Source organism: Rhincodon typus, chromosome 31, assembly GCF_021869965.1.
Source record: "Rhincodon typus isolate 14 chromosome 31, sRhiTyp1.1, whole genome shotgun sequence".
Classification (NCBI taxonomy): Eukaryota; Metazoa; Chordata; class Chondrichthyes; order Orectolobiformes; family Rhincodontidae; genus Rhincodon; species Rhincodon typus.
The window spans coordinates 36,767,561-36,792,560 of record NC_063362.1 but is presented as its reverse complement, the minus strand read 5'-3'; the positions used below and the strand labels follow the sequence as shown (position 1 = coordinate 36,792,560).

At 42.0% G+C, this 25,000-nt stretch overlaps 1 protein-coding gene across 6 annotated transcripts in view; it reads left to right on the top strand.

Moving 5' to 3' along the window:
- The window catches only part of zbtb40 (zinc finger and BTB domain containing 40), a 96,185-nt gene that overhangs the window by 30,462 nt on the left and 40,723 nt on the right, over positions 1–25,000 (top strand). For 5 of the 6 annotated variants that reach the window (XM_048615291.1, XM_020514560.2, XM_048615289.1 and 2 more), the window contains 4 exons: positions 1,088–1,224; positions 6,521–6,692; positions 20,192–20,617; positions 22,753–22,959. In XM_048615291.1, the coding sequence (XP_048471248.1) occupies positions 1,088–1,224; positions 6,521–6,692; positions 20,192–20,617; positions 22,753–22,959 (942 nt within the window). The remainder of the gene's footprint in view (positions 1–1,087; positions 1,225–6,520; positions 6,693–20,191; positions 20,618–22,752; positions 22,960–25,000) is intronic. The other variant, XM_048615292.1, reaches the window with a different exon arrangement.

The following is a 25,000-nucleotide window of genomic DNA, read 5'->3' as shown; positions in this document are numbered from 1 at the left end:
GTTAATGAAATAACCCACCTGATGAAAGGGGAACAGGTGACTCTTGAGCGCTACTGTTTGAAAAAGTACTTAAACCTAATAATAATGCATTATAATGACCAATTATTGGCTCAACTTTTATAAATATTATGATCATGTACTGTGTTCAGAGTATATCTGTATCGTTCCTGGCAATCCCCTGCAATCATGTTTTACAAAACTTTCATGTAAGAGGCACTCTATCATATTTCCAGAGGAAACCCTTTTCAATTCTTGGATCAAAATAGACAGGAACATAAACCAGAGATTTATTTGTGACCGTTTTTGAGAAAGGGTTAAAGATGTATTTCTACCTCTAATTTCTCATGTGGTGCAACGACATTTACAGCCTGCCAAAGATTTCTACAGATTCTGAAAATACATTTGGAGCCGAAAGAATACTCCATAAACCCTAAGCCACTGCTGATGTTTATGTCGATTGACACAAGGTAGCAAAGCTAAGCGAAGAAAACATTTACCTGTTGTTAGTTACTAGCTGTGATAGCATGTGTATGTAGCTGTTTGTTGGTATAGCCCGTGCTGGTCAGACCACAGTAATTCAGCACAATTCTGTGCCATAAAAGTGATTGTTGTTTCAAAGAAAGTTGTAAGTCCCACTGTCTGACTGTTAACTGAAATATGTTGATTAAAATTGTCCACAAACTCGTGCACATGTTTGAAACAATACATGTTCCAGTGAAAGCTTGCCCAATGGTGTTCAGAAGCATTGAGATTGTACATGATGTAGGTGATTCTGGCATTGACACCAACATTTAAATTTCTGATTCAAATCTGTCTTGGTGAATATTCGTCACTTCCCTATATTAGGTTTACAGAACAATTTGCATGAGCAGTAATTATCACTGGCTCCATATTGGCTGTGTTTATTCAATGCGCTCAATTCAGCAGCAGCGGGAGAATCACAGATGTGGAAAATTGGTCAGTGTAAAGTTTTTCATGATTGTGGTTTTAAAACATTTGTGTGTTTCAATCTTATAGTGCATTTACTTCAAAATGAGACTGCTTGGCTGTAGACGTAGACTGACTTTTATTTCCTGATCTTTTCCAGTGAGTGACGAGGAACGTAAAGCTGTGGACATTTTGAAAAGTCATAGACGGTTGATCACTGATACGATTGATGATATCAGTCCACTTCTGGATTGTTTGATGCCTGGTGTAGAGAATCTTCCAGCTGAAACAATAGAGGTGTATTTCATTTACGTGTTTGATGCCTTAGTGCGCGTTTATGATATTTCCTTCACCCAGAAATTGTTTCTGAACAAACCTAATGATAAGTTCATGTTTGTCAATCTTCTGTGGAATGTCACATAGAAGTTAAGATTATTTGTAGCCCTTGGGTGAAGTGGGGTCAGAGAGTAATGGAATACTTTGACTGTGATCAGTAGAGTTGGTTGGAGCAGATTCGAGTTCTGGGATGTGCAAAGCTGAAGTGTTGCGATATCAGCACTAAAGAGAAAGTATCGTTACAGTATGAAAAATTTACATAAGCTATTTATTTTATAAATGTGGGCAGGAGTTTCGAACAGAATAGTTGCAATTATGTGCCAAGAACGGAAGGCATGGCTTGTGGGTATTATCATGAAACAATTAATCCAGAAACTCAGCTAATGTTCTGGGACCCAGGTTGGAAAAAAATATCTGGAATTAAGAATCTACTGATGACTATGAAGCCATTGTTGATTGTCAGAAAATCCCATCTGGTTCACTAATATTCATCAGGGAAGGAAATCTGCCATCCTTAGGTAGCCTGGCCTATGTGTGACTCCAAACGCACAGCTATGTGATTGACTCTCGACTGCCCTTTGGAATAGCCGAGGAAGCTGACTCAGTTGTATCAATCACGACGACGTCTCATCAAAGCAATGACCACCCAGCATCAACCTAGGCACCAGAAAAGACAAATGTAGAAATAAAAATCGAAAGAACTGCAGATGTTGTAAATCAGGAACAAAAACAAACGTTGCTGGAAAAGCTCAGCAGACCTGGCAACATCTGTGAAGAAAAAATCAGAGTTAATGTTTCGGGTTTGGTGACCCTTCCTGTGAAATGCAGAAATAATTCTGTCAATCCTGCAAAGTCCTTCTGGGGGCTGGTGCCAAAAATTAGGAGAGCTGTCTCTCAGACTAGTCAAGCAACAGCCTGACATTGTCATACTCACAGAATCACACCTTGCAGACTACATCCAAGACACCACTTCCCCATCCCTGGATATGTCCTGTCCCACCAGCAGGACATAACCAGAAGAGGTGGCTACACAGTGTTATACAGTCAGGCGGGAGTTGCCCTGAAAGTCCTCCACATTTGCTCTGGATCCCATGAAGTGTCATGGCTTCAGACTAGACATGCACAAGGAAACCTCCTGCTGATTACCACGTACTATCCTTTCTCAGCCAATGAATCAGCACTCCTCCATGTTGACCAACACTTGAAGGAATCACTAAGCATGGCGAGGGCACAAAATGTACTCCAGATGGGGGATTTCAATGTCCACCACCAAGCATGGCTTGGCAGCAGCACTACCGATTGAGCTGTTGGCGTCCTAAAGGACATAGTTGCTAGACTGGCTCTGTGGCAGATGGTGAAGAAACCGACAAAGGGGAAATCATACTCAACCTCATCCTTACCAATCCGCCGCTGCAGGTGCATCTGTCCATGACAGTATTGGTAAGGGGGACCACCACACAGTATTTGTGGAGATGAAGTCTCCCTTCACCATTGAGAATACCTTCCATTGTGCCATTCAACGCAATCATGATGCTAAATGGGACAGACTTCGAACAGATCTAGTAACTCGAAACTGGACATCCATGAGGCAATGTAGGCCATCTGAAGCTACCAAGCAGGATTACTTGTGTTCCAAACAGCATAAGCAGGAAGTGATAGTGCTCAGTGATTCCATATGCAACAGATCAGATCTAAGCTCTGCAGTCCAGCCACATCCAGTCTTGAATGATGGTGGACAATTAAACAACACCTTGGAGGAGGCTTCACAAGTATCCTCATCTTCAATGATGAAAGAGCCCAGAATATCGGGGCAAAAGATAAGGCCAAAGCATTTGAAGCAGTCTTTAGCCAGAAGTGCCAAGTAGATGATCCATCTTTGTTTCCATCATTGGTCTCCAGCATTACATGTACCAGTCCTCAGCAAATTTGATTCACTCCACGTCATATCAAGAATTCTTAGAGGCAGTGGTTACTGCAAAGTCTATGGATACTGACAACATTCCAACATTAGTACTGAAGACTTTGGTCTAGAACTTGCTCAACCCTAGCCAAGGTCTTCCAATACAGTTAAAACACTGGCATCTGCCCAACAGTGTGGAAGATTGTCCAGATATGTCCTGTACCCAAGGAAAAGAACAAATCCAACCTGCCAATTACCATCCCATCGTCTACTCTTGATTATCAATAAACTGATGGAAGATGTCATCAACAGTATTTGTATCAAGCAGCATTTGCTCAGCAATTACCTTCTCAGTGGCGCACATTTTGGATTCCGTTAGGGCCACTCAACTCCTGATCTCATTACAGACTAGGTTCAAACATGGACCAAAGAACTGAATTCCAGAGGTGAGATGAGTGTGACAGCCTTTCACATCAAGGCTTCATTCAAGCGAGTGTGGTATCCAGGAGGTCTAGTAAGACTGGGATCAATTGGAATCAGAGGGCAAACTCTCCACTGTTTGGTGTCGTACCAGGCACATGGGAAAATGATTTGTTGGAGATCAGTCTTCTCAGCTCCAGGATATCTCTGCAGGTGTTCCTCAGGGTAATGATTTCGGCCTAGCCATCCTCAGCTGCTATGTCAACGAACTGCTGATGATTTCACAATGTTTAGCACCATTGCAGCTCCTGAGATACTGAAGCAGTCCATGTTCAATTGCAACACGGTCTGCACTATACCTGCCACTTGTCAGCCCAAGTCTGGATAATGTTCATAGAATCCCTACAGTATGAGGGCAGTTTGTTTAATAAAAAATACTGTTCCAGTTCAGTTCAGTTTCTAGTCGATGGTAAACTCCCTAGGAGCCTGACATGACCATACAGTTGTTTGTTAGCTTGCCGAGCCGGTTGTTCTGTGGTATGTAGATGTTTCACTAGCCTTCTAGGCAACGTCATCAGTGTAACCTCTTATCGTAGCGTTGGTGTTCCGCTTCCTTCCGGATTTATATGATCCTCTGGTGTGATAGTCTTGTCGCTTCTGGTCCTGTTGTTTTAGCAGCAGTCTGTTTACAGGGTCTATTTCTATCTGTTTGTTAATGGAGTCCTGTGTTGAGAACCAGACTTCCAGAAATCCCCCTGCACGCCTGGTATTCGTTTGTTCCGGTATGGTCACTTTGTCCCAGTCGAACCGGTGGCCCTCATTGTCTGTGTGTATTGAGACAAGTGAATATTGGTCGTGTCTTTTTACTGCCGTCTGGTGTTCGTGTATCCTGGTTGTCAGTTTCCATCTTGTTTGTCCAATGTAATGTTTATTGCATTTGCTGCATGGTATTCTTATTAACAACAAATGTCAGAGAATACCTCCGACTGAAAAGCAACAAGCCTGAGGCCTGTGCACCAGAAGAGGTGACGTAGTGAATCTACTCGAGGGGAGATGGGGATTGCAAAGTAAAGGAAATCTGCTGGGGACGTTTTGGGGAGCCAGGGTTGGATTACAAACACCAGAGTGGAGGTTTAGTCATGGCGCTCTCATTCACATGCAAGCACTGGCTTCTCTGAAGGAGGCAGTCCAGATGGTGAACTGGAGGGTTTCCAACCTAAAAGGCTGTGACTTTGAGGGAAGAGGGTGAGTGCAGGTAGGGGAGAGGCTGAGTACGAGAGTTGGTAATCTTCTCACCCTCTACCTCTTCCCAACTCCCATTGCTTTCTGCACCACCCTCCTGTTTTTTTTCAAGTCCTCCCTTCTGTCTAACACTCTCCTCTCTTCCCAATTCCCCTCCACTCCTCCCTGGGTTTCACTGCTACTTTGCTAACTTTTAAGTTCTGTTCCAGTATAATAGTATAAAATGAAAAGTTAGCCATGGCAAACAACTGTTAGATTTAGAATTCAAAAATTGGCTCACCTGGTATCTTGGGTCAAAGACCATGAGAAACCAGTTGGATCATCAAAGGAGACTGGAACGCTGAGCAAAAAGTTAAATGCCTAAGATCACCAGTGACAGTATTTTCTTATCAAGTTCTGATTTATGGACAGGCAGCTCTGTTGTCATTGAAGTGAAATTATATTTTCACTTTCATTGAGAACTTGATGATCCTGCATATCCACTTTTCTGCAAATGGCTGACTTAATGGTGTTGGTTTAATAATCAACCTGTCAAACTGAAATCAGAACCTAATAAATATATTTCTTGGATGAAAAATTGTACGTTTGTGAGTGATCATCGATTTGAGAAGGAACAAACAAGCTACAATCAAATTTAAGTTCCAATAAGACAGTGGTAAAGAGTTCACTAGAATAGAGTATTCAGTGGCCCTAATAAAGCGAACATGTAACCATTTTCCCAAATAAAATGGAAATTATCTCTGAAGAAATGCAAAACGTGAACTCAAAGCGAATCCTCCTTCATACAGTGATATTGACACAGTCGTGTGATAATGCCATCCTGTATGATCTCACCTTGTTTATATTTGGTTGATAAAAATCTGAATATTCTAAATATATGTGGATTACTGAATTAAAAACCAAAATAACTGTTGATGCTGGAAATCAGAAGTAAAAACAGAAATTGCTGGAAAAGCTCAGCAGGTCTGTGGTGAGAAATCAAGAGATAACATTTCGGGTCCGATGGCCATTCCAAAGAAGGGTCAATGTTATTTATGGATTACTATCGTTTGGGATGCTATTAGAATGCATTAAAAAGGGTCTCTACCATCACAGGGACCGAGTACTTTAACTTACGTGGAAGTCCTTCTCTCCTTGCATAGTCAACACGGAAGAGGGTACAGATCTGCTTCAGTGAGCAACAAATCTACTTCTCTGCAGAGAGGTGATATTGGATACTGCAGATTGTTCATGACGTGGCTAAGAAATAGGACAGTGAAGAAAACCTAAGGGGAGAAAAATTTTATTTTCTCAATTTAAAACATCACTAACTGCATGTAATAAGTTGACATAGGCAGTGATTAAAATGTTCATTACGTTTAGTTGAAGTGTTGCCGTGTAACAAGTATCAGTTCTTCCATGCAGTCTAAACTTGAGAGAATTAACAGGTCAATAATATGGTTATAAACTTGCTGAGTAGATGTAACCAAATGAATCTGGTTGCAAACGGATATCTGGAGTTCCTGTTTAGGAAACTCGTGGAAGTAATTACATGGAAAATTATTCACCTGATCGATTTTTTTTTTGTAAAAGAATTCTGATTAGTTCAATGAAGCGTAGGATTATTTGTAATATCTAAAATTTAACATGGCCTTGATGTAACTCATTTATAAATATGATTGTGTAATTTGGATGTTTTATATTTCTTCCTATCAGATTTTGAAGAGCTGCTGTTACAGGGAGACTACTAGTCAGTCATTAGAAACCATTCTGGGTAAAATTTTAGAAGAGAAACTCATTCCTGCACTGACGTTCTGTAGACTCTTGCATATGATCAGTGAGTCCTATCCATCCCTTGAATCAATAACAAAGGCAATGGAACATGCAGGTAACTTATTAAAAAATGTTTCAGATTACTAGCATCCATAGTATTTTGCTTTTGATTTTGTTGATCAATGAAGAGGTTACTTCATGAGCATGAGTGCAAGTGACATTTTAAAGTTTGGACTCCTGGTGTTAGAACACTAATAGAATCATAGAATCATCCAGTGCAGAATAGGCCTTGTGGCCCATTGAATTTGCACTGACATGTGAGAAACACCTGACCTTTAACCTAGTCCCATTTACCAGCACTTGACCCACAGCCTTAAATGTTATGATGTGCCAAGTGCTCATCCAGGTACTTTTTCAGATAATTCCCCTCTATCACCCTCCCAGGCAGTGCATTCCAAACCACCACCTGGGTAAAAAAGATTTTCCTCACATCTCCCCTGAAGCTCCTGCCCCTTGAATGCGTGTCCCCTCATGACTGACCCTTCAACTAAGGGAATAGCTGCTCATTATCCACTCTGTCCATGCCTCTCTTAATCATATACACCTCAATCAGGTTATCCCTTGGTCTTCTCTGCTCTAAAGAAAACAACCTAAGGCTATCCAACCTTTCCTCATAACTTAAATTTTCCATCCCAGACAGCATCCTGGTGAATCTTTTCTGCACCCACTCCAGTGCAATCACATCCTTCCTGTACTGTGGCAACTAGAACTGCACACAGTACGCTATATGTGGTCTCACCAAAGTTCTATACAACCCCAACATGACTTCCCTGCTTTTGTAATCTATGTTTTCATTAATAAAGGTAGGTGTCCCATATGCCTTTTTCACCATCATATTAAACGCCTTTCCACCTTCATTGATCCATGGACAAACACTCCAAGGTCCCTTTGTTTCACAGAACTTTCTAGTGTCATGCCATTCTTTGAATACTTCCTTGTCAAATTACTCAGTTAAATTCCATCTGCAACTTATCCCATTTGACCATCCCGTTTATATCATGTAGCCCAAGACATTGAGCCTCACTGGTAGTCACTTGACCAACCTTTGTGTCATCTGCAGTCTTACTAAGCCAGCCCTTCGTATGGTTATCTATGTCATTTATATAAATGGCGAATAATAAGGGACCCAGCATAGATCCCTGTGGTACGCCACTGGACACTGGCTTCCAGTCAGTAAAGCAGCTGCCTGTCATTACCCGGTCTCCTACAACTGAGCCAATTTTGAATATACTTTGTCAAATTACACTGTATCCCATGTGCATTTTCCTTCTTGACAAAGTATCCTATGCGGGACCTTGTCAAAAGCTTTGCTGAAATCCATATAAATGACATCAACTATACTACCCTCATCTACATACCTGGTCACCACCTCAAAATTCAATCAAATTTGTTCGGCATCCCTGCACCAAAGCCATGCAGATCAAGCCTTGCGTCTCCAAGTGGAGATAGATGGTCTCATGCAGAATTTTCTCCGATAGTTTCCCTACCACTCCATTCGAGCTCTTTACACTATGTCTATCCCAGTTAATGTTGGGAAAGTTGAAATAACCTACAGTAATTACCCTTTTATTATTATTTTTACATAGCTCTGCGAATTATGAACAAATTTGTTCCTCAATTTCCTGCCAATTTTCTCGATCTATAATAAATGCCGAGCAATGTGGCTGCCCATTTTTATTCCTGAGCTCTACCTACAAAGCTTCATTGGATCCCCCCTCCAAGATATCATTTCTCTTTAGTGCAGTAATTGACTCCTTAACTAATAATGCATTGCTGCCGCCTCTTTTACCACCACCTCTGCTTTGCCTGCAAATTCGATATCCCTGAATGTTGAGTTGCCAATCCTGCTCCTCCCTCAGCCATGTCTCTGATGGCCACTATAACACACTTCCACATGTCAATCATTGGCCTTAACTCATCTGATTTACCAGTGATACTTCTGGCATTAAAGACTATCCAGCCATTCCTTACTCCCTTGAAAATTAATGAAGCTGCACTCCTTCTGACCTGATTGTTTTATTGTATAATTCTGTACCCTTATTCTGCTAACAGCCTGTGTCCCCTGCCACTGCCAAATTAGTTTAAGCTCCTCCAAACAATTGTAGCAAACCATCTCGCAAGAATGTTAGTCTCATTTTGGTTCAGATGTAGACCATCCCGTTTATACAGGTCCCACTTTCCCCAGAACTCTCAGTCCCACTGATCCAGGAACCTAAAATCTTCCCTCCTGCACCAGCTGTTAAGTCACACATTCATCTGCATTACTGTCTTTCTTCTGTGCTGACTAGCATGTGCCACTCTGAGTAATCCAGAGGTTATGACCCAAGAGGACCTGCTTTTCAGCCTACTGCCTAGCTCCTTGAAATCTTGATGCATCAAGATCACATTCCTCTTTCTACCTAAGCCATTGGTACCTACATTTACCATGACCTCTGCCTTATCATCCTTCCCCTTCAAAATGTCCTACATCTATTTAGTGACATTCCAGATCCTGGCACCAAGGAGGCAATACACCATCCTGGAATCACATTGATAGCCACAGAAATGCCTATCTATTCTCTGACTGGAAACCCCTATTATCCCCTATGTCCTTTCTCCCTCCCCTACTGGACAGACATGCTGCTTGTGGTGCCAAAAGCTTGGCTCTGCGTGCACTCTGTGGAGGAACCAGTACCCTTTAAAATGGAATATTCATTTGCGAGTGGGACCCCAGGAGACTACCTGCTTGTTTCTCTTGGACTGCCTGTTAATCACCCATCCCTTCATTCTTCAGATCCCTTCATCTGCAATGTGACCACCTCTCTAAATGTGCTATCTCACAATGCCCTCAGACTCACGGATGCTACACAGTATCCCTAGCCAGCATTCCAGGTCTGAAACGTTCCAGGAGCTGCAGCTGAACACACTTCCTGCACACACATTGGCCATAGGCACTGGAAATGTGCCCAGCCTCCTACATAGAGCAAGAGGAAAAAACCTGCCATGACTAAACCCTTTAAAGTTTATTTAGAACTCATTTTTAGAACGTGAAATACATTTACCAAATAAGTTAATTCAGTTTGGAAATACCCACAAGGACTTGCCAGTCAGCTGCACCCCTTGGTTTCGTGTTACTTCCCGAACTGTAACATCCAGTCTACTCCTGTCCCACTGGACCTGCAGGTTCCCTTTAATCTGCTCCTGTTGCTACCACTCTGAGTGTGCTGAATCCAGGCCCTGGCCCTTACGTATTTATTTGGAAGCTTCCAATGGTGCTTAGCTCCGGGTTGGGTGTGCTGTACTCCTGCTGCCACTTCCACCACCACCCCAAGTGTTCTAATGTTTGGTTGTTTTGGCAGTCTGTTTATTTGCTTCGTGCTAATAGAACCATATAAAATAATTAAATTCTATGTTGATTCTGAAGCAAGATAGGTTTGGATGTTCCCCATTATTTGTGGCTTTTCATCGGATCTTTACAAAGTTCAGGATGATTTTCGTCGAGCTGCCCAGATTTTCTGTGACATGTGCATGGTTGCGCAGTGATTAACACGTCACAGAGCCTGGAACTGGGTTTCGATTTCAGGCTTTGGTAGCTGTCTGTGTGAGTTTGCAAGTTCTCCCCATGTCTGCGTGGGGTTCCTCTGGGTGCTCCGCTTTCCTCCCACAGTCCAAAGATGTGCTGGTTAGGTGGATTGGCCATTCTAAATTGCCTCATTGTGTCTGGAGATGTGCAGGCTAGGTGGGTTAACTATGGTAAATGTGGAGTTACAAAGGTAGGATGGGATGCTCTTGGGAGGATCGGTGCAGACATAACAAGACCATAAGACATAGGAGCAGAAATTAGCCCATTCAGCCCATCAAGCCTGCTCCGCCATTCAATCATGGCTGGTAAGTTCCTCAACCTCATTCTCCAACTTCCTCCCCGTAACCCTTGATCTCCTTGATAATCAAGAACCTATCTACCTCAGTCTTAAATGTACTCAATGATCTGGCCTCCACAGCCTTCTGTGGCAGTGGATTCCAAAGATTCACCACTCTCTGGCTGAAGACGTTTCTCCAAATCTTCATTCTAAAAGGTCTTCCCTTTACTCAAACGCTGTGCCCTCGGATCCTAGTCTCTCCTACAAATGAAAACATCTTCCCAACATCCACTCTGTCCAGGTCATTCAGTATTCTGTAAGCTTCAATTAGATTCCCCCGCATCCTTCTAAACTCCAATGAGTATAGTCCCAGGGTCCTCAAACGTTCCTCATATGTTAGGCTTTTCATTCCTGGGACCATTCTCATGAACCTCCTCTGTACCCACTCCAGGGCCATACATCCTTCCTGAGAAATGGGGCCCAAGACTGCGCACAATACTTCAAATGTAGCCTGACCAGAGCCTTAAAATGTCTCGGTAGTACATCCCTGCTTTTATATTCAAGTCCTCTCAAAATAAATTTCAGCATTGCATTTGCAACTACTGACTCAACCTGCAAGTTTACCTTGAAAGAATCCTGGACTAGAGCTCCCAAGTCTCTCTGCACTTCAGACTTCTGAATTTTCTCCCCATTTAGAAAATAGTCCATGCTTTTATTCTTCTTACCAAAGTGCATAACCTCACACTTTCCCACGTTGTACTCCATTTGCCACTTCTCTGCCCACTCTCCTAACCTGTCCAAATCCTTCTGCAGCCTCCCCACTCCCTCAATACTACCTGTCCCTCTACCTATCTTTGTATCATCTGCAAACATAGCCAGAATGCCCACAGTTCCTTTACCTAGATCATTAATGTATAAAGTGAAAAGTTGTGATCCCAACACTCACCCTTGCAAAGACCACTTGTCACTGGCTGCCTTCCTGAGACCCTTTTTATCTCTGCTTTCTGCCAGACAGCCAATCTTCTATCCATGCTAACACCTTGCCTCTAACACCATGGGCCCTTCTCTTACTCGGCAGCCTCCTGTGTGGCACCTTGTCAAAGGCCTTCTTGAAGTCCAGATACATAACATCCATTGGCTGTCTTTGGTCTACCCTGCTCATTACTTCCTCAAAGAATTCTAGCAGATTTGTCAGGCATGACCTCCCCTTGATGAAACCATGCTGACTTTGCCCTATTTTACTATACATTTCCAAACATTCAGAAATCGCATCCTTTACAATGGACTCCCAAATCTTACCCACGACTGAGGTTAGACTAATCGGCCTGTAATTTTCCATCTTTTGCCTTACTCCCTTTTTGAACAGGGGTATCACGTTCGAGATTTTCCAGTCCTCTGGGATCCTCCCTGACTCTTGTGATTCCTGAAAGATCACCACTAATGCTTCCACTATCTCTTCAGCTATCTTCTTTATAAATCTGGGGTGTAGTCCATCTGGTCCAGGTGATTTATCCACATTCAGGCCAATCAGTTTTACTAGCACCTTTTCCTTGGTGATGGCCACCATACTCAGCTCTGCCCCCTGACTCTCTCGAATTTTTGGGAGATTACTTGTGTCTTCCACCATGAAGACTGATGCAAAGTAATTATTCAGTTCCTCAGCCATTTCCTTGTTCCCCACTACTATCTCTCCACTGTCATTTTCCAGTGGTCCAATGTCCACTTTTGCCTCTCTTTTGTCCTTTATATATCTAAGGAAACTCTTACAGTCTTCATTTATATTACTGGCTAGCTTACCCTCATATTTAATCTTCTTCCTCCTTATTTCATTTTTGTTGCCCTCTGGTCTTTGTAAGCTTCCCAGTCCTCTGTTTCCCAGTTTCCCCTGCCCTTCACCACATTATATGCTTTCTCTTTTGCTTTTATGCTATCCCTAACTTCGTTAGTCAGCCATGATTGCCTCATCCTCCCTGTACCATGCTGCTTTTTCCTAGGGACGAATTTTTGCTGTGTATCCTGAATTACTCTGAGAAACTCCTGCCATTGCTGTTCCACTGTCTTTCCTGCTAGGCTCCTGTTCCAGTCAATTCTGTCCAGCTCCTCCCTCATACCTGCACTCCCCCTCATTCAACTGTAATAGTGTTACCTGTGATTCTATCTTCTCCCTCTCCAAATTGCACAGTAAATTCTATCGTATGGTCACTGCCTCCTAAGCGTTCCTTCACCTTAAGCTCCCTTATCAAGTCTGCCTCAATGCACAGCACTAAATCCAGTATTCCCTGTTCCCTTGTGGGCCCACCACGAGCTGCTCCAAAAAGCCATCTCATAGACAATCCACAAATTCTTTTTCTTGCAATCCATACCAACATGATTTTTTCAGTCCACCTGCATATTGAAATCCCCCAAGATCACTGTGACTTTGTCTTTCTTACACGCGTTTTCTATCTCCTGGTGTATCTTGCGCCCCAGCTCCTGACTACTGTTTGGAGGCCTGTACACAATTCCAGCTATGGTTTTTTTTTTAACCTTTTGCTGTTCCTCAACTCTACCAACACAGATTCTACACCATCTGACCCTACTTCGTTTCTTCCTATTGATTTAATTTCATTTCTTACTAATAAGGCAACCCCACCCCCTCGGTCCACCTGCCTATCTCTTCGATAGGATGTATATCCTTGGATATTCAGTTCCCAATCCTGACCGCCTTGCAGCCACGTCTCCGTGATGCCCACCATGTCATACCTGCCAATTTCGGTCTACGCCACAAGCTCATTTACCTTATTCCTTATACTGCGAATGGCCTCTATCTGCACTGTGGGGATTCTGTTCTATGATTCAATATTTCTATTTGAGTGCTTCTTGATGAAGGAGGGTTGGACTGCTTTCTTACTGTTACTAAAACTCTATGTGCAATCCCCAACAACACAGATCTCCTGTAACTGCACTGGAACAGGATGTTGATGGCACTGATGTCATCATTGTGTACCTGGAAGAGGCCATCGGTGGCATTGATATTATTGTCGTATGCCCATGTTGCCTGCTATTCACTACTCTACTTGCTCCCCCTTCATAATCCCACTCTTGCTATGCTTGCTGTCCGGCCCGTCCCTATGCTTGGGCAACAGGGCAATAAGCCTGGAGTCACATATAGTCCAGACCATGTAAGGATGCAGTTTCCATCCCTCAAAGGACATTAGTGAACCAGATGGGTTTTTCTGACAATCAACAATAGATTCACGGTCATCATTAGACTCTTAATTCTAGATTTTTTTTTGATTCACATCAAATTCCACCATCTGCCTTGACGGGATGCAAACCAGAGTCCTTGAGACCTTTCACTCTAACAGGAACGTAATGACTCTGAATTCTTATCGCACTTTTGAAAGCATCTCACTTATCAGACTGGGGGAGGCAATGGCCTAGTGGTATTATCGCTGGACTGTTAATCCAGAGACCCAGATGATGTTCAGGGGACCCGGGTTCAAATCTCCGCCACGGCAGATAGTGGAATTTGAATTCAATAAATGTCTGGAACTAAGTATCTAATGATGACCACGAATCTATCGCCGATTGTCAGAAAAACCCTTCTGGCTCACTAATGTCCTTTAGGGAAGGAAACTACCACCTTTACCTGGTCTGGCCTTCATGTGACTCCAGACCTACAGCAATGTGGTTGACTCATAACTGTCCTCCGGGCAATTAGGGATGGGCAATAAATGCTGCATAAATGCTGCCTAGCCAGCAATGCCCTCATCCCATAAATGAATAAAGAAAAAAAAAAAGTGAGGTGCTGGGTGATTCAACAAGGACTCGGTTGGGAATGGAGCAATGTGTGTGGTAGCAAGTAAGGTGACAAATGGGGCAGTGGCTGACTAGCATCTAAAATAGGTCACAATCTCAAGTTGAAGGCAATGGTTTTTTTTCAAAGTAAACGAAACTGGTGATAGAATTGTGGACGAGGTTACTACTGGTGATGTGACTAATCAAAGCTTTTAAAATGAAATGATGTCATGGAAGATGCAAGCAGAACCTTCCATCAAACCTTTCAGTTTTTGACTTGGTCTGCTTTGTATTGTGAATTTGTATAGGTTTAACGAAGTTGATGCTGATCCACAAAGTATTTACAACACTTTTTTTTCAGCTGTAACCAGTGAATCTATCTGCTAAATCCTGAAATTATGAAACATTCAACCTTGAATTTAAAACAATTGAAGAGACTAAAGGAGCTATAGTTAAAAAAGGAGAGGTAACTTTCCATCTGTCCTTACCTGGAAAAACTGCCATCAGGATCAATGATAACCTTTGCTCGGGAGATGGGAGTCTTTTGCAGACTTAAAACCGAAATCCATGTGGAAAGTATCATCAAATCACTTTGAGTAGTTTTAGTGAAATGTTAGAAAGTTGAAAATCAACAGAAGACATTTACACCTTCAAAATAAAGTAAACAATTCAAATGTTAATTTAGGAGCTTGTATATAAAGCTGATAGACATATATTTATTCATTGATATAATAGATAAATTTTCTTGTTCATCCCTCAGTGGTACACATGTTGAATAAGATACTCGGCACACATTGGTTAGCATAGATTATCTGAGTGGAAGAACAAGTGAAGTTGAAGGAATGTCTTCTGTACCACTCTGGGTTTTTGAATTCCTGTAGTAGGCTCTAAGTGAACCATTCAATTTAGTGCGAAGCTTTCAATACTTTTGTACTCATTTGCAGAGAGGAAAAGCTTTCCATTTGTAATGAAAACAGTGAGTTGGAAATACTCAGCAAATCTGGCAGCGTTTGTGGAGAGATGGTGCAGCACGGTTGCTCAGTGGTTAGCACTGCTCTCTTTCAACGCCAGGTACCTAGGTTTGATTCCACCCTCGGGCGACTGTCTGTGTGGAGTTTGTAGGTTCTCCCCGTGTCTGCACAGGTTTCCTCCGGGTGCTCCGATTTCCTCCCACAGTCCAAAGATGTGCAAGTTAGGTGGATTGTCTATGTTGAATTGCCCCATAGTGGCCGGAGGTGTGTAGGTTAGATGTGTTAGCCGTGGGAAATATTGGGTGATGGTTCTGTCTGTGTGTGATGCCCTTCGGAGGGTCAGTGTAGACTTGTTGGGCCGAATGGCCTGTTTCCGCACTGTAGGGACTCTGTGCTTCCAGACCTGAATATTTCTCTCATTTTCTGTTTTGGTACCACATTTCTCGCATTTGAAGTATTGTTGTTTTGTATTGAAGCTTTTCATTTCACTAAATTGATCAAGCGTAATCCCAGAAGTGAAATGACTTTAATCTGTTAAACTGTAGTTCCTTAACCTGCCACTTCCTTTTACTGAAACTAAACATTTAACAAAGCTGGAATAAGTCTGATAAGTGAGAAGCTTTCAAAAGTGTGATAACAAGAATTCAGAGCCATTATGTTCCTGTTAGAGTGAAAGGTCTCAAGAGCTCTGGTTCACAAACATCCATGCAGATGGTGGAATTTGAAGTCAATCAAAAAATCTAGAATTAAGAGTCTAATGATAACCTTGAATCTATTGTTGATTGTGAGAAAACTGATCTGGTTCACTAATGTCCGTTTTGGGATGCAAACTGCATCCTTACCTGGTCTGGACTACATGTGACTCCAGGTCCACAGCAATTTGACTCTTAACTACCCTCTGCCAGGAACATCCTCGTCCCATGAATAAAGATATTAAAAAAGAACTTAAGGCTGTTAGGATTGGAGAACAATTCTTAAATAAAGATTATTGAGGTTCTAGCCAAGAATAAAAATGAATCGTATATTAGATATAAACGACTGGGTTCAAATGAATCTCTTGAACAGTATAAAGAATGTAGGGGTATGCTTTAGAGGGAGATCAGGAAGGCAAAAGAGATGATATGAAATAACCTTGGCAAATACAGTTAATAATCCAAAGAGATTCTACAACTACATTAAGAGCAAGAGAGCGAGTAGGGCCCATTAAAGTTCAAAGAGGTCGCCTTAGTGTTGAACCTCAAGATGAAAAAGATATTAAATGAATACTTCACATCAGTTTTTACTGTGGAGAAAGAAATGGAGGCTAGAGAACTCAGAAATAAATATTGATATTTTGAAAACAGTTCATATTACAAAAGAGGATGTGCTGGAGGTCTTAGAAAATATAAAGATAGATAAATCTCCAGGACCTGATCCAGTGTATCCCAGGACATCATGGAAAATTAGGGAGGAAATTACAGTGCCCCTTGCAGAAGTATTTGTATCGTCCATTAATGCAGAATGACTGAAGAGTTGCTAATGTTGTGCCTTTGTTTAAGAAGGAATGTAAGGAGAAGCCTGGGAACTAAAGACCTGAGAGTCTGACTTCGGTGGTGGGTAAGTTGTTGAAAGTGATTCCGAAAGATAGGACTTGTATGCATTTGAGAGGCAAGGACTCATTAAGTTTAGCCAGCATGGTATTGTGCGATGGAAGTGATGTCCCACAAACTTGATTGAGTTTTTTGAGGAAGTAACCAAGAAGGTTGACGAGGGCAGAGCGGTAGACAGTGTTTACGTGGACTTTACGTGAACCTTTTGACAAGGTTCCACATGGTAGACTAATTGGTAAAGTTAGATCACATGGGATTCAGGGCAAGGTTGCTGATTGGATGCAACGTTGGCTTGTCGGCAAGAGACAGAATGATGGTGGGAGGTTGTTTTTTGGACTGCAGGCCTATGTCCAGCGGTGTTCCACATGGACCAGTGCTGGGTCCACTTTGTATAAATGGTTTAGGTGAAAATGGAGAAAGTATGGTCAGAATGTTTGTGGATGACACCAAGATTGGTGGTATAGTGGACAGTGAAGAAGGTTATCGAAGATTATGGAGAGCTCTTGATCAATTGGATCAATGGGCTGAAGAGTGGCAAATGGAGTTAAATTTGGATAAATGCAAGGTATTACATTTTGATAAAACAAACAAAGGCAAGACTTGTGCAATTAAAAATAGGGCCTTGGGAAATGTTGTAGAACAGAGACCTAGGGATTCAGTTACGTAATTCTTTGAAGTTTGCTTCACATATAGGTAGGGTGGTTAAGAAGGCATTTAGCACACTTGCCTTCGTTGCTCAGACCATTGAGTATAGGAGTTGGGATGTTATGTTGATGTTGTACAGGACTTTGGTGAGCTCCTCCCTTTAACAGGGAGACCAGAACTGCAAATTCAATGTCGGCGTTTGTCAGGAAGGCCAGTGCAATGTCGGCGTTTGTCAGGAAGGACTTGAATATAAAAGCAGAGATGTACTACTGAGGCTTTATAAGGCTCTTTTCTGGCCACATTTGGAGTATTGTATGCAGTTTTGCCCTGGAGGTTCAGAGAAGGTTCACGAGAATGGTCCCAGGAATGAAAAGCCTAACGTATGAGGAAAGTTTGAGGACTCTGGGGCTATACTCATTGGAGTTTAGAAGGATGAGGAGGGATCTAATTGAAACTTACAGAATACTGAATGGCCTGGACAGAGTGGATGTTGGAAAGATGCTTCCATTGGTAGGTGAGACTAGGACCTGAGGGCACAGCCTTTGAGTAAAGGGAAGACCTTTTAGAATGGAGATAAGGAGAAACGTCTTCAGCCAGAGAGTGGTGAATCTATGGAATCCACTGCCACAGAAGGCTGTGGAGGCCAGGTCATTGAGTACATTTAAGACTGAGATAGGTTCTTGATTATCAAGGGGATCAAGGGTTACGGGGAGAAAGCGGGAGAATGAGGTTGAGGAACTTATCAGCCATGATTGAATGGTGGAGCAGACCCGATGGGCCGAATGGCCTAATTTCTGCTCCTATATGTCTCATGGTCTTATGGTCTCTCTTCTTGAGTACTGCATCCAGTTCCGGTCTCCCTGTTAAAGGAAGGATATTGTTAAGCTAGGGATGGTTCAGAAGAGATATACCAGGATGTTGCCAGAAATGGAGGATTTAAGTTATAAGGAGAGGCTGGATAGACTGCAACTTTTTCACTAGAGCATATGAGGTTGAGCGGTGACCTTATAGGGGTTTATCAAATGATGAGGGGTATAGATAAGGTGAATGGCAGGTGTATTTTTCCTAGGGTGGAGGATTTCAAGGCAAGGAGGCATATTTTTAAGGTGAGAGGAGAAAGACTTTTTAAAACAAAAATGATATGTGAGGGCCGAAATATTTGCACAGTGTGCTTATGTGTGGAATGAACTTCCAGAGGAATTGGTGGTTGCAAGTAGAGTTACAATGTCTAAAAGACCTTTAGATAAGTATATGAATAAGAAATGCGCAGGCAGGTGGGACTAGTTTAGTTTGGGATTATGGTCGGCATGGACTAGTTGGACCGAAGGGTCTGTTTCTGTGCAGTGTGACTCTACGGCTCTGTACTTGGAAGTACAAATAGCAAAGAACAGGCCTTTCAGCTCTCCAAGCCTACACTGACAAGTTTTGCCCTTCCATGCTAAAACTATCTTCACTTACAGGATCCGTATCTCTGTATTCCCTTCTAATTCAAGCATTTGACCAGATGCGTCTTTAATGCTGCTATAGTATCTGCTTCCACCACCACCTCTGGCAACATGTTCCAAGCACTCGCCACCCTTTGTGAAAAACGTGACTTGCACATCTCTTTTCAACTTCCCCACAGCCCCCCACCACACACCTTGAACCTGTGTCCCCCAGTAATTAACCCCATCACCCTGGGAAAAAAACCTTATATGTTCCACTCTATCCATGCCATTCACAATCTTATAAATGTCTGTCAGGTCACCCCTCAACCTCCTGTGATCGAGTGAAAACAAACCCAGTCTATCCAACCTTTCTTCGTAGCTAACCCAGGCAACACCCTGGTAAACATTTTCTGTACCCTTTCCAAAGCATCCACATCCTTCTGGTAGTGTTGTGACCGGAACTGTACACAGTATTCCAAACGTGGCCTAACTAAGGTTCTGTAATGCTACAGCATAATTTGTCTATCCTTATACTCAATGTCCTTCCAATGAAGGCAAGCATGTCATAGGCCTTTTTTACTACCTTATCTACCTGCGCTTCCACCTTCAGTGATCGATGGACCTGCACATCCAGATCCCTCGGCACAGCAATACTCCTAAGGGTTCTGCCATTCACTAAAATTTCCAACTGTGCTTGACCTTCCGAAATGCATCACCGCACATTTGTCTGAATTAAACTCCATCTGCCTTTTTTCTGCCCATGCCTCCAACTGATCTATATCTTGCTGTATCCTCTGACAATCCTCCTCACTATCTGCAACTCCACCAATCTTTGTATTGTCCGCAAACTTATTAATTAGACCAGCTATATTTTCCACCAAATCTTTTATGTTTAAGCTAGTAAATCATTGAGACATCTGGTGTGAGAGATAGTGGGAACTGCTGATGCTGGAGAATCTGAGATAACAAGGTGTAGAGCTGGATGAACACAGAAGGCCGAGCAGCATCAGAGGGACAGGAAAGCTTACGTTTCGGTTCTGGACCCTTCTTCAGAAATGATTTCTGAAGAAGGGTCCAGACCCAAACTGTCAGCTTTCCTGCTCCTCTGATGCTGCCTGGCCTGCTGTGTTCATCCAGCTCTACACCTTGTTATCTCTAATAATCTAGTGTAACAGTTTTCTCAAATGAAGTGTGACGGTATATTTTATTAATAAATCTTTTCAATGCTGCTTTAAAAATTTATAGAGCCTTTATTGCAAATTTAAGCTCTGGAGCCTATAAATGTAGTTCTCTAAATTTCCAGGACTAATGGCAGAAACAGGGAGTGACATATATGAGGATCAGAAAGAAGACGTGCAAAATGAAGAAGAGAAACCAGAAGATGCAGAGTACCTAGAAGTCAGTGGCCATGACAGAGACGGTGGCAGCGGTTGCGAACCATTCTCCGATCAGAAGAAAGTTAAGCCCAAATCAGGAACTAAGCAAATCTTTACCTGCAGTGCATGTGGCAAGTCTTTTACGTTTAAATGTCGCCTCGAGCTGCATCTCACCCGCTGTCGCAGTATCGGTCACCTTAAAGCCATTAACTGCAAGGAAGGTGACAAGATCCAGACTTCCCAGAAAGATGAAGAAAAGCACAGATTCGAAACACACAGTGCACCAAAGGGAAAGAAGAGGCGATTTCCTGTGACTTGTGACATCTGTGGGAAATCTTTTGCTCATCAATCAGGTTAGAGGGGAGTTCTTTTATATAGTTGGTTGAGTCAGCAGTTACAAACCAGTTAGTGAAAATGCTTCAACTTCTGAAGGAAAACATTGACAGTGTAATAGAATAAAAATTAGGCAAAATATTGAATGCATATTTTCTAGAAGTATTAACTGTTGAGGATGCTCCTATTTAATAGTTACACTATACTCGAAATCTTAAGAGGGCTTAAGGGCCTGTGTGAAAACAGAGAATAGGGGCCTAACGAATCATCTGGGCCATGTTAATTTATGTCCTAAGATGGACACAGACCTGGGAGGGAGCATGTGAGACTAGTTGTTGTCCTGCAGCAATCTTTCTGACAGTTGCTGAGATTATGCAGAACTAAGCAAATGTTTCAATGATATTGTGAAACTGAGCTGTCAACCACAAGTCAAATATCTCAAAATTCAACAGCTTGTGCGCAACTTAGCTCAAAATGCATGGGGGTGGAGGGTAAATGAGCCCCTATAATCCCCAAATCCCAGATAATTCACTGAAGGAGGAAAGGAGTAGAAATGGGAAATGAGGCAGGAAAATATATCTGTGAGCAAGTTCAGGGAAGGAAGCCTGGGAAAAAGACTATTGGCTGAGAGGGAAATGAGGCTGCAAGGTTGAAAGAAATAATCTGCAGGAGTGAGGGGAGGGCAAGTTGAAAAGAGCGAGCAAGGGTTGCTACAAAGGGTAGAAACTTGTTTTAGACTTTTCAGCAAAGGAATATTCACCAAATGGGAACAGGAAAACTGAGTTAATGATTTCCTTTCAACTTCATCTGGAGTCTCCAGGTTAAATCTGTAGGAGTTCAGGACCTACTCTATTGGATGGGGTGAGGGGTGGTGTGGTGTGAGGGGAAGAGAAATGTTGTGAATGGGGTTGTAGTACACACTTTGAATTGTATAATATTGAACAGATATTAATCTTTCAGAAAGATTTGCATTTATGTGTTCTCACATCTTAAAGCGTCTTACGTACGATGAGCTAATAACGCAGTGTTAAATTAGAGACAAACATGCAGTGGTTTCACTGACCCCACCAGTCCATAGCATGTGTGTTTACAATTATGTCATTTTGTGTATGGAAGTATGTCAGTTATGTGTTGAAGCACATCTGCTAACTTATGCCTGTTGTCTTGAACCAGTTTCAAAACTGTGGTGTCTAGGAAATTAATGCTTTCCTTGTGAGTTGTGGTTTTAAGTTAAAAGGAGCAGTGATTATTATTGGGAATACTGCTGAATTCTTCTAATTCTGCTTCAGTGTGAATCCAAATCCCCATAGATCAACACAAATGCAGAAGATATTGTTACTAAATGACTGTCAGTTAATGAAATCCTTTGGTGAGATTATGAAAGGAATTCCTGAAAATCTCAAAGTAGCCTTCGAGAAATCTCAGAGCCTTCAAGAAAATAATATTTTGAACCCTGGTGCACCAGCAAGATTTCCAATGGCTAAGCAAACTTCAGAACCAGCCCTCCATTGGTGATGCAGTTCGAAGAAGCACAGTATACAAGAGACTTTGAAACCTGTTTCGCCATTATAATTTTATAATCGATCTACTGCTTGGCGGTTCAGAATGTGAATTGTTATTCACTTACATCCCTCATCAATCCTTCCATATTCTACTCGACCTCGTGTATGTTCCCATTCCTATACATTATTTCATTGCTATCCCTCACCCTTCTCCGTTGCCATCCCATGATTCTCCCCAAGGTGTGGTTTGGAGGGATGCAGGTGACACCAGCAGATACTATTCATTGCCTATCCCTGTGTGCCCCAAGAACATTAATAATCGACCACATTGTGTAGAATTGGAGTCGCAGACAGATTAGACCAGGAGGACCACAGGATCCCTGCTCTGAAGAACTTGTGATAAACCAGTTAGCATGTCCCAATGAATGATCACCAACTTCCACAGCCATTCATTGGTGTTAGCCCACAAATCACCCTATTTATAAAATTCACTTTCACAGTTTTCAATACTAGAATTTTAACTCATGACTTCCTGAACGATTGTAGCATGACCATTAAGCTATCATATCCTTTTGGGGGGGAAAAACTGGCAGCTAAGAGTTCCAAAGTGACTGCCTGCTCTGTTATATTTCTATCAATGTCTCTCTTTGCAGGAATGCAGTATCATAAACGTTCTGATCACTTCGATGAGAAACCTTTCTCTTGTAGTGAGTGTGGGGCAAAGTTTGCAGCAAATTCCACCCTAAAGAATCACATGAGGCTGCACACTGGAGAGAAACCATTCTTCTGCAAGCATTGTGAAATGACTTTTATGCAGGCTGCTGCATTGGCCTATCATATGAAAAAAAAGCACTCTGAAGGTATGAACTGTGGTACCACTTTGCTGTAAATTTGTCACTTTCTTGATTTTTATTTGCTGAATTTTAATGGCATCATAGTGCACTTGATAGTTCTATCTACGGTTTCATATTTAGAATTGACTGTATTGACTTTCATCTTTACTTGTCAGAGTCAAAAGTCTCCCATGCAAATGGGGCATCGTCCAAAGAATCAATTGGGAGAAAAGCTGAGTCAAGAAATGATCATAAGACATAAAACAGACCAGATAATTGGTGCACACACTTTAAATTACAAGAGCTCAGCTTGTTTATAAAGATGGTTTAATTGAACAAAAGAATATTAGTTAAAGATTGAGGAATACAATGCATTTTTGCAAACATAATAAGAGAAAGAGGATATATTAACAAGTCCAATTAAGAAGCAAATCTGAAAGTAACAGGAAAAAATGATCAGCAACTTACATTTTATTAAAGGCACTGTATAATTATCCAAAGGCACTTCCCCAAGCCGCTATGAAAACAAAATTATTCAAGCAGATCACCAAAAGCTTGGTCAAACAAGTTGTTTTAACTAGTATCTGAAAGGAGGAAAGCAAGATAGAGAGGAGGTGATTTTTAAGGAGTGAATTCCAGAGCTGAAGGTGTGGCTACCACTGGTGGAGTATTTTGAATTGGAAGTTCTCAAAGAAACTGGGTTAGAGGAGAGCAGATATTCCAGAGGATCATGGAGCTGGAGAAGCCTTAAAAAAAAAAAAAAATGTGACAACGTCATTTGAAAACATGAAAGAAAATTTTAAGATCAAGGGAGCCTGCGAGCACAGGAGTGTTGGATGAATGAAATTTGGCACTAATAGGACTTGGGTAGCAGATTTCGGAAGGCCTCAAGTTTCTAAAGGGACGAATGTGAGAGGCTGGCCAGTGCTGCATTAGATCAGTCAAGTCAGGAGATATCAAGTGCCTTAATGAGGATTTCGGCAGCAGAAGAGCAGAGTTGAACTGTGTTACAGAGGTGCACGTAAATGTTCTTTGTGACAATGCAGTTGAAATCTCATGTCTGTCAAATATGACACCAAAGTTGAGCTATCTGGTTCAGTCTCGGACCATTGCCAGGTGTGAAGTTGATGGCTACTAACTCCAGTTTGTGATGACGATGACCAAAGATGTTGGCCTCAGTTGTCCCACAATTCATTTAGGGGAAATTTCTGTTAATCCAGGAAAAATTCTGGAAATTACATAAGAAGTCTGATAGTTTAAAAACATTGGAGAGATCACGAGATGGTGCCAGAAAATGCTAGGTGCCCAACAGCACGCACTTCAAAGCTGACATGCCTTAGCTGATGTTGCTGAGATGCAGTGTATAACAGAATGTAGTACTAGTTAATAAAACAAAATGGGTGATGAGGAAGCTAATGAGATTAGGGATCAGGAAATAGTCATAATATGAAAGTTTTCACTCCAACAAAGGTAGATGTGTAAATTGTCAATGCTGTAGTAACTATACATGTTTGAGGTACTGTGGGCCAGCAACAGAATTGTATTTGATCACAGCCTGTAATTTTACAGTCTGACATAGCCCATACTCCATCATCAAACTGAAGAATCAGTCCGAGTTCAGTGAAGGACACAGGATGGCATTCGAGGAGCAATACCTGACCAATATTCCCTCCAAGCTGCACAGTCATGCGGTTGATGTGACTTTCCGTGCATGTTGATCAGTCTGCGAATGCACTGACTTCCGGTTTTGGAAGCTGATGCCATGCACAGACCTTGCAAAAAAAAAACTGAAGGAGTATTGCACCAGACATAGCTAGAAATGAGATGTCAACCTGGCGAACTTACAAAACAGAACTGCTTGCATGTCAAACTATGATGTATCGTTCGATTGAAGGAGCTCATTAATCCCGCAACCAATGGATCAGATCAAACCTCCTCAGTTCTTCCACACTGTGCTGCAGAAGGTAGGGACCACTAAACAGTTAATTGAAGGAGTGGGCTCTACAAGTATCCCCATCTTTAACAAAGGGCAAGCCCAGCACATCAGCATAAACATAGTATTTGTGCA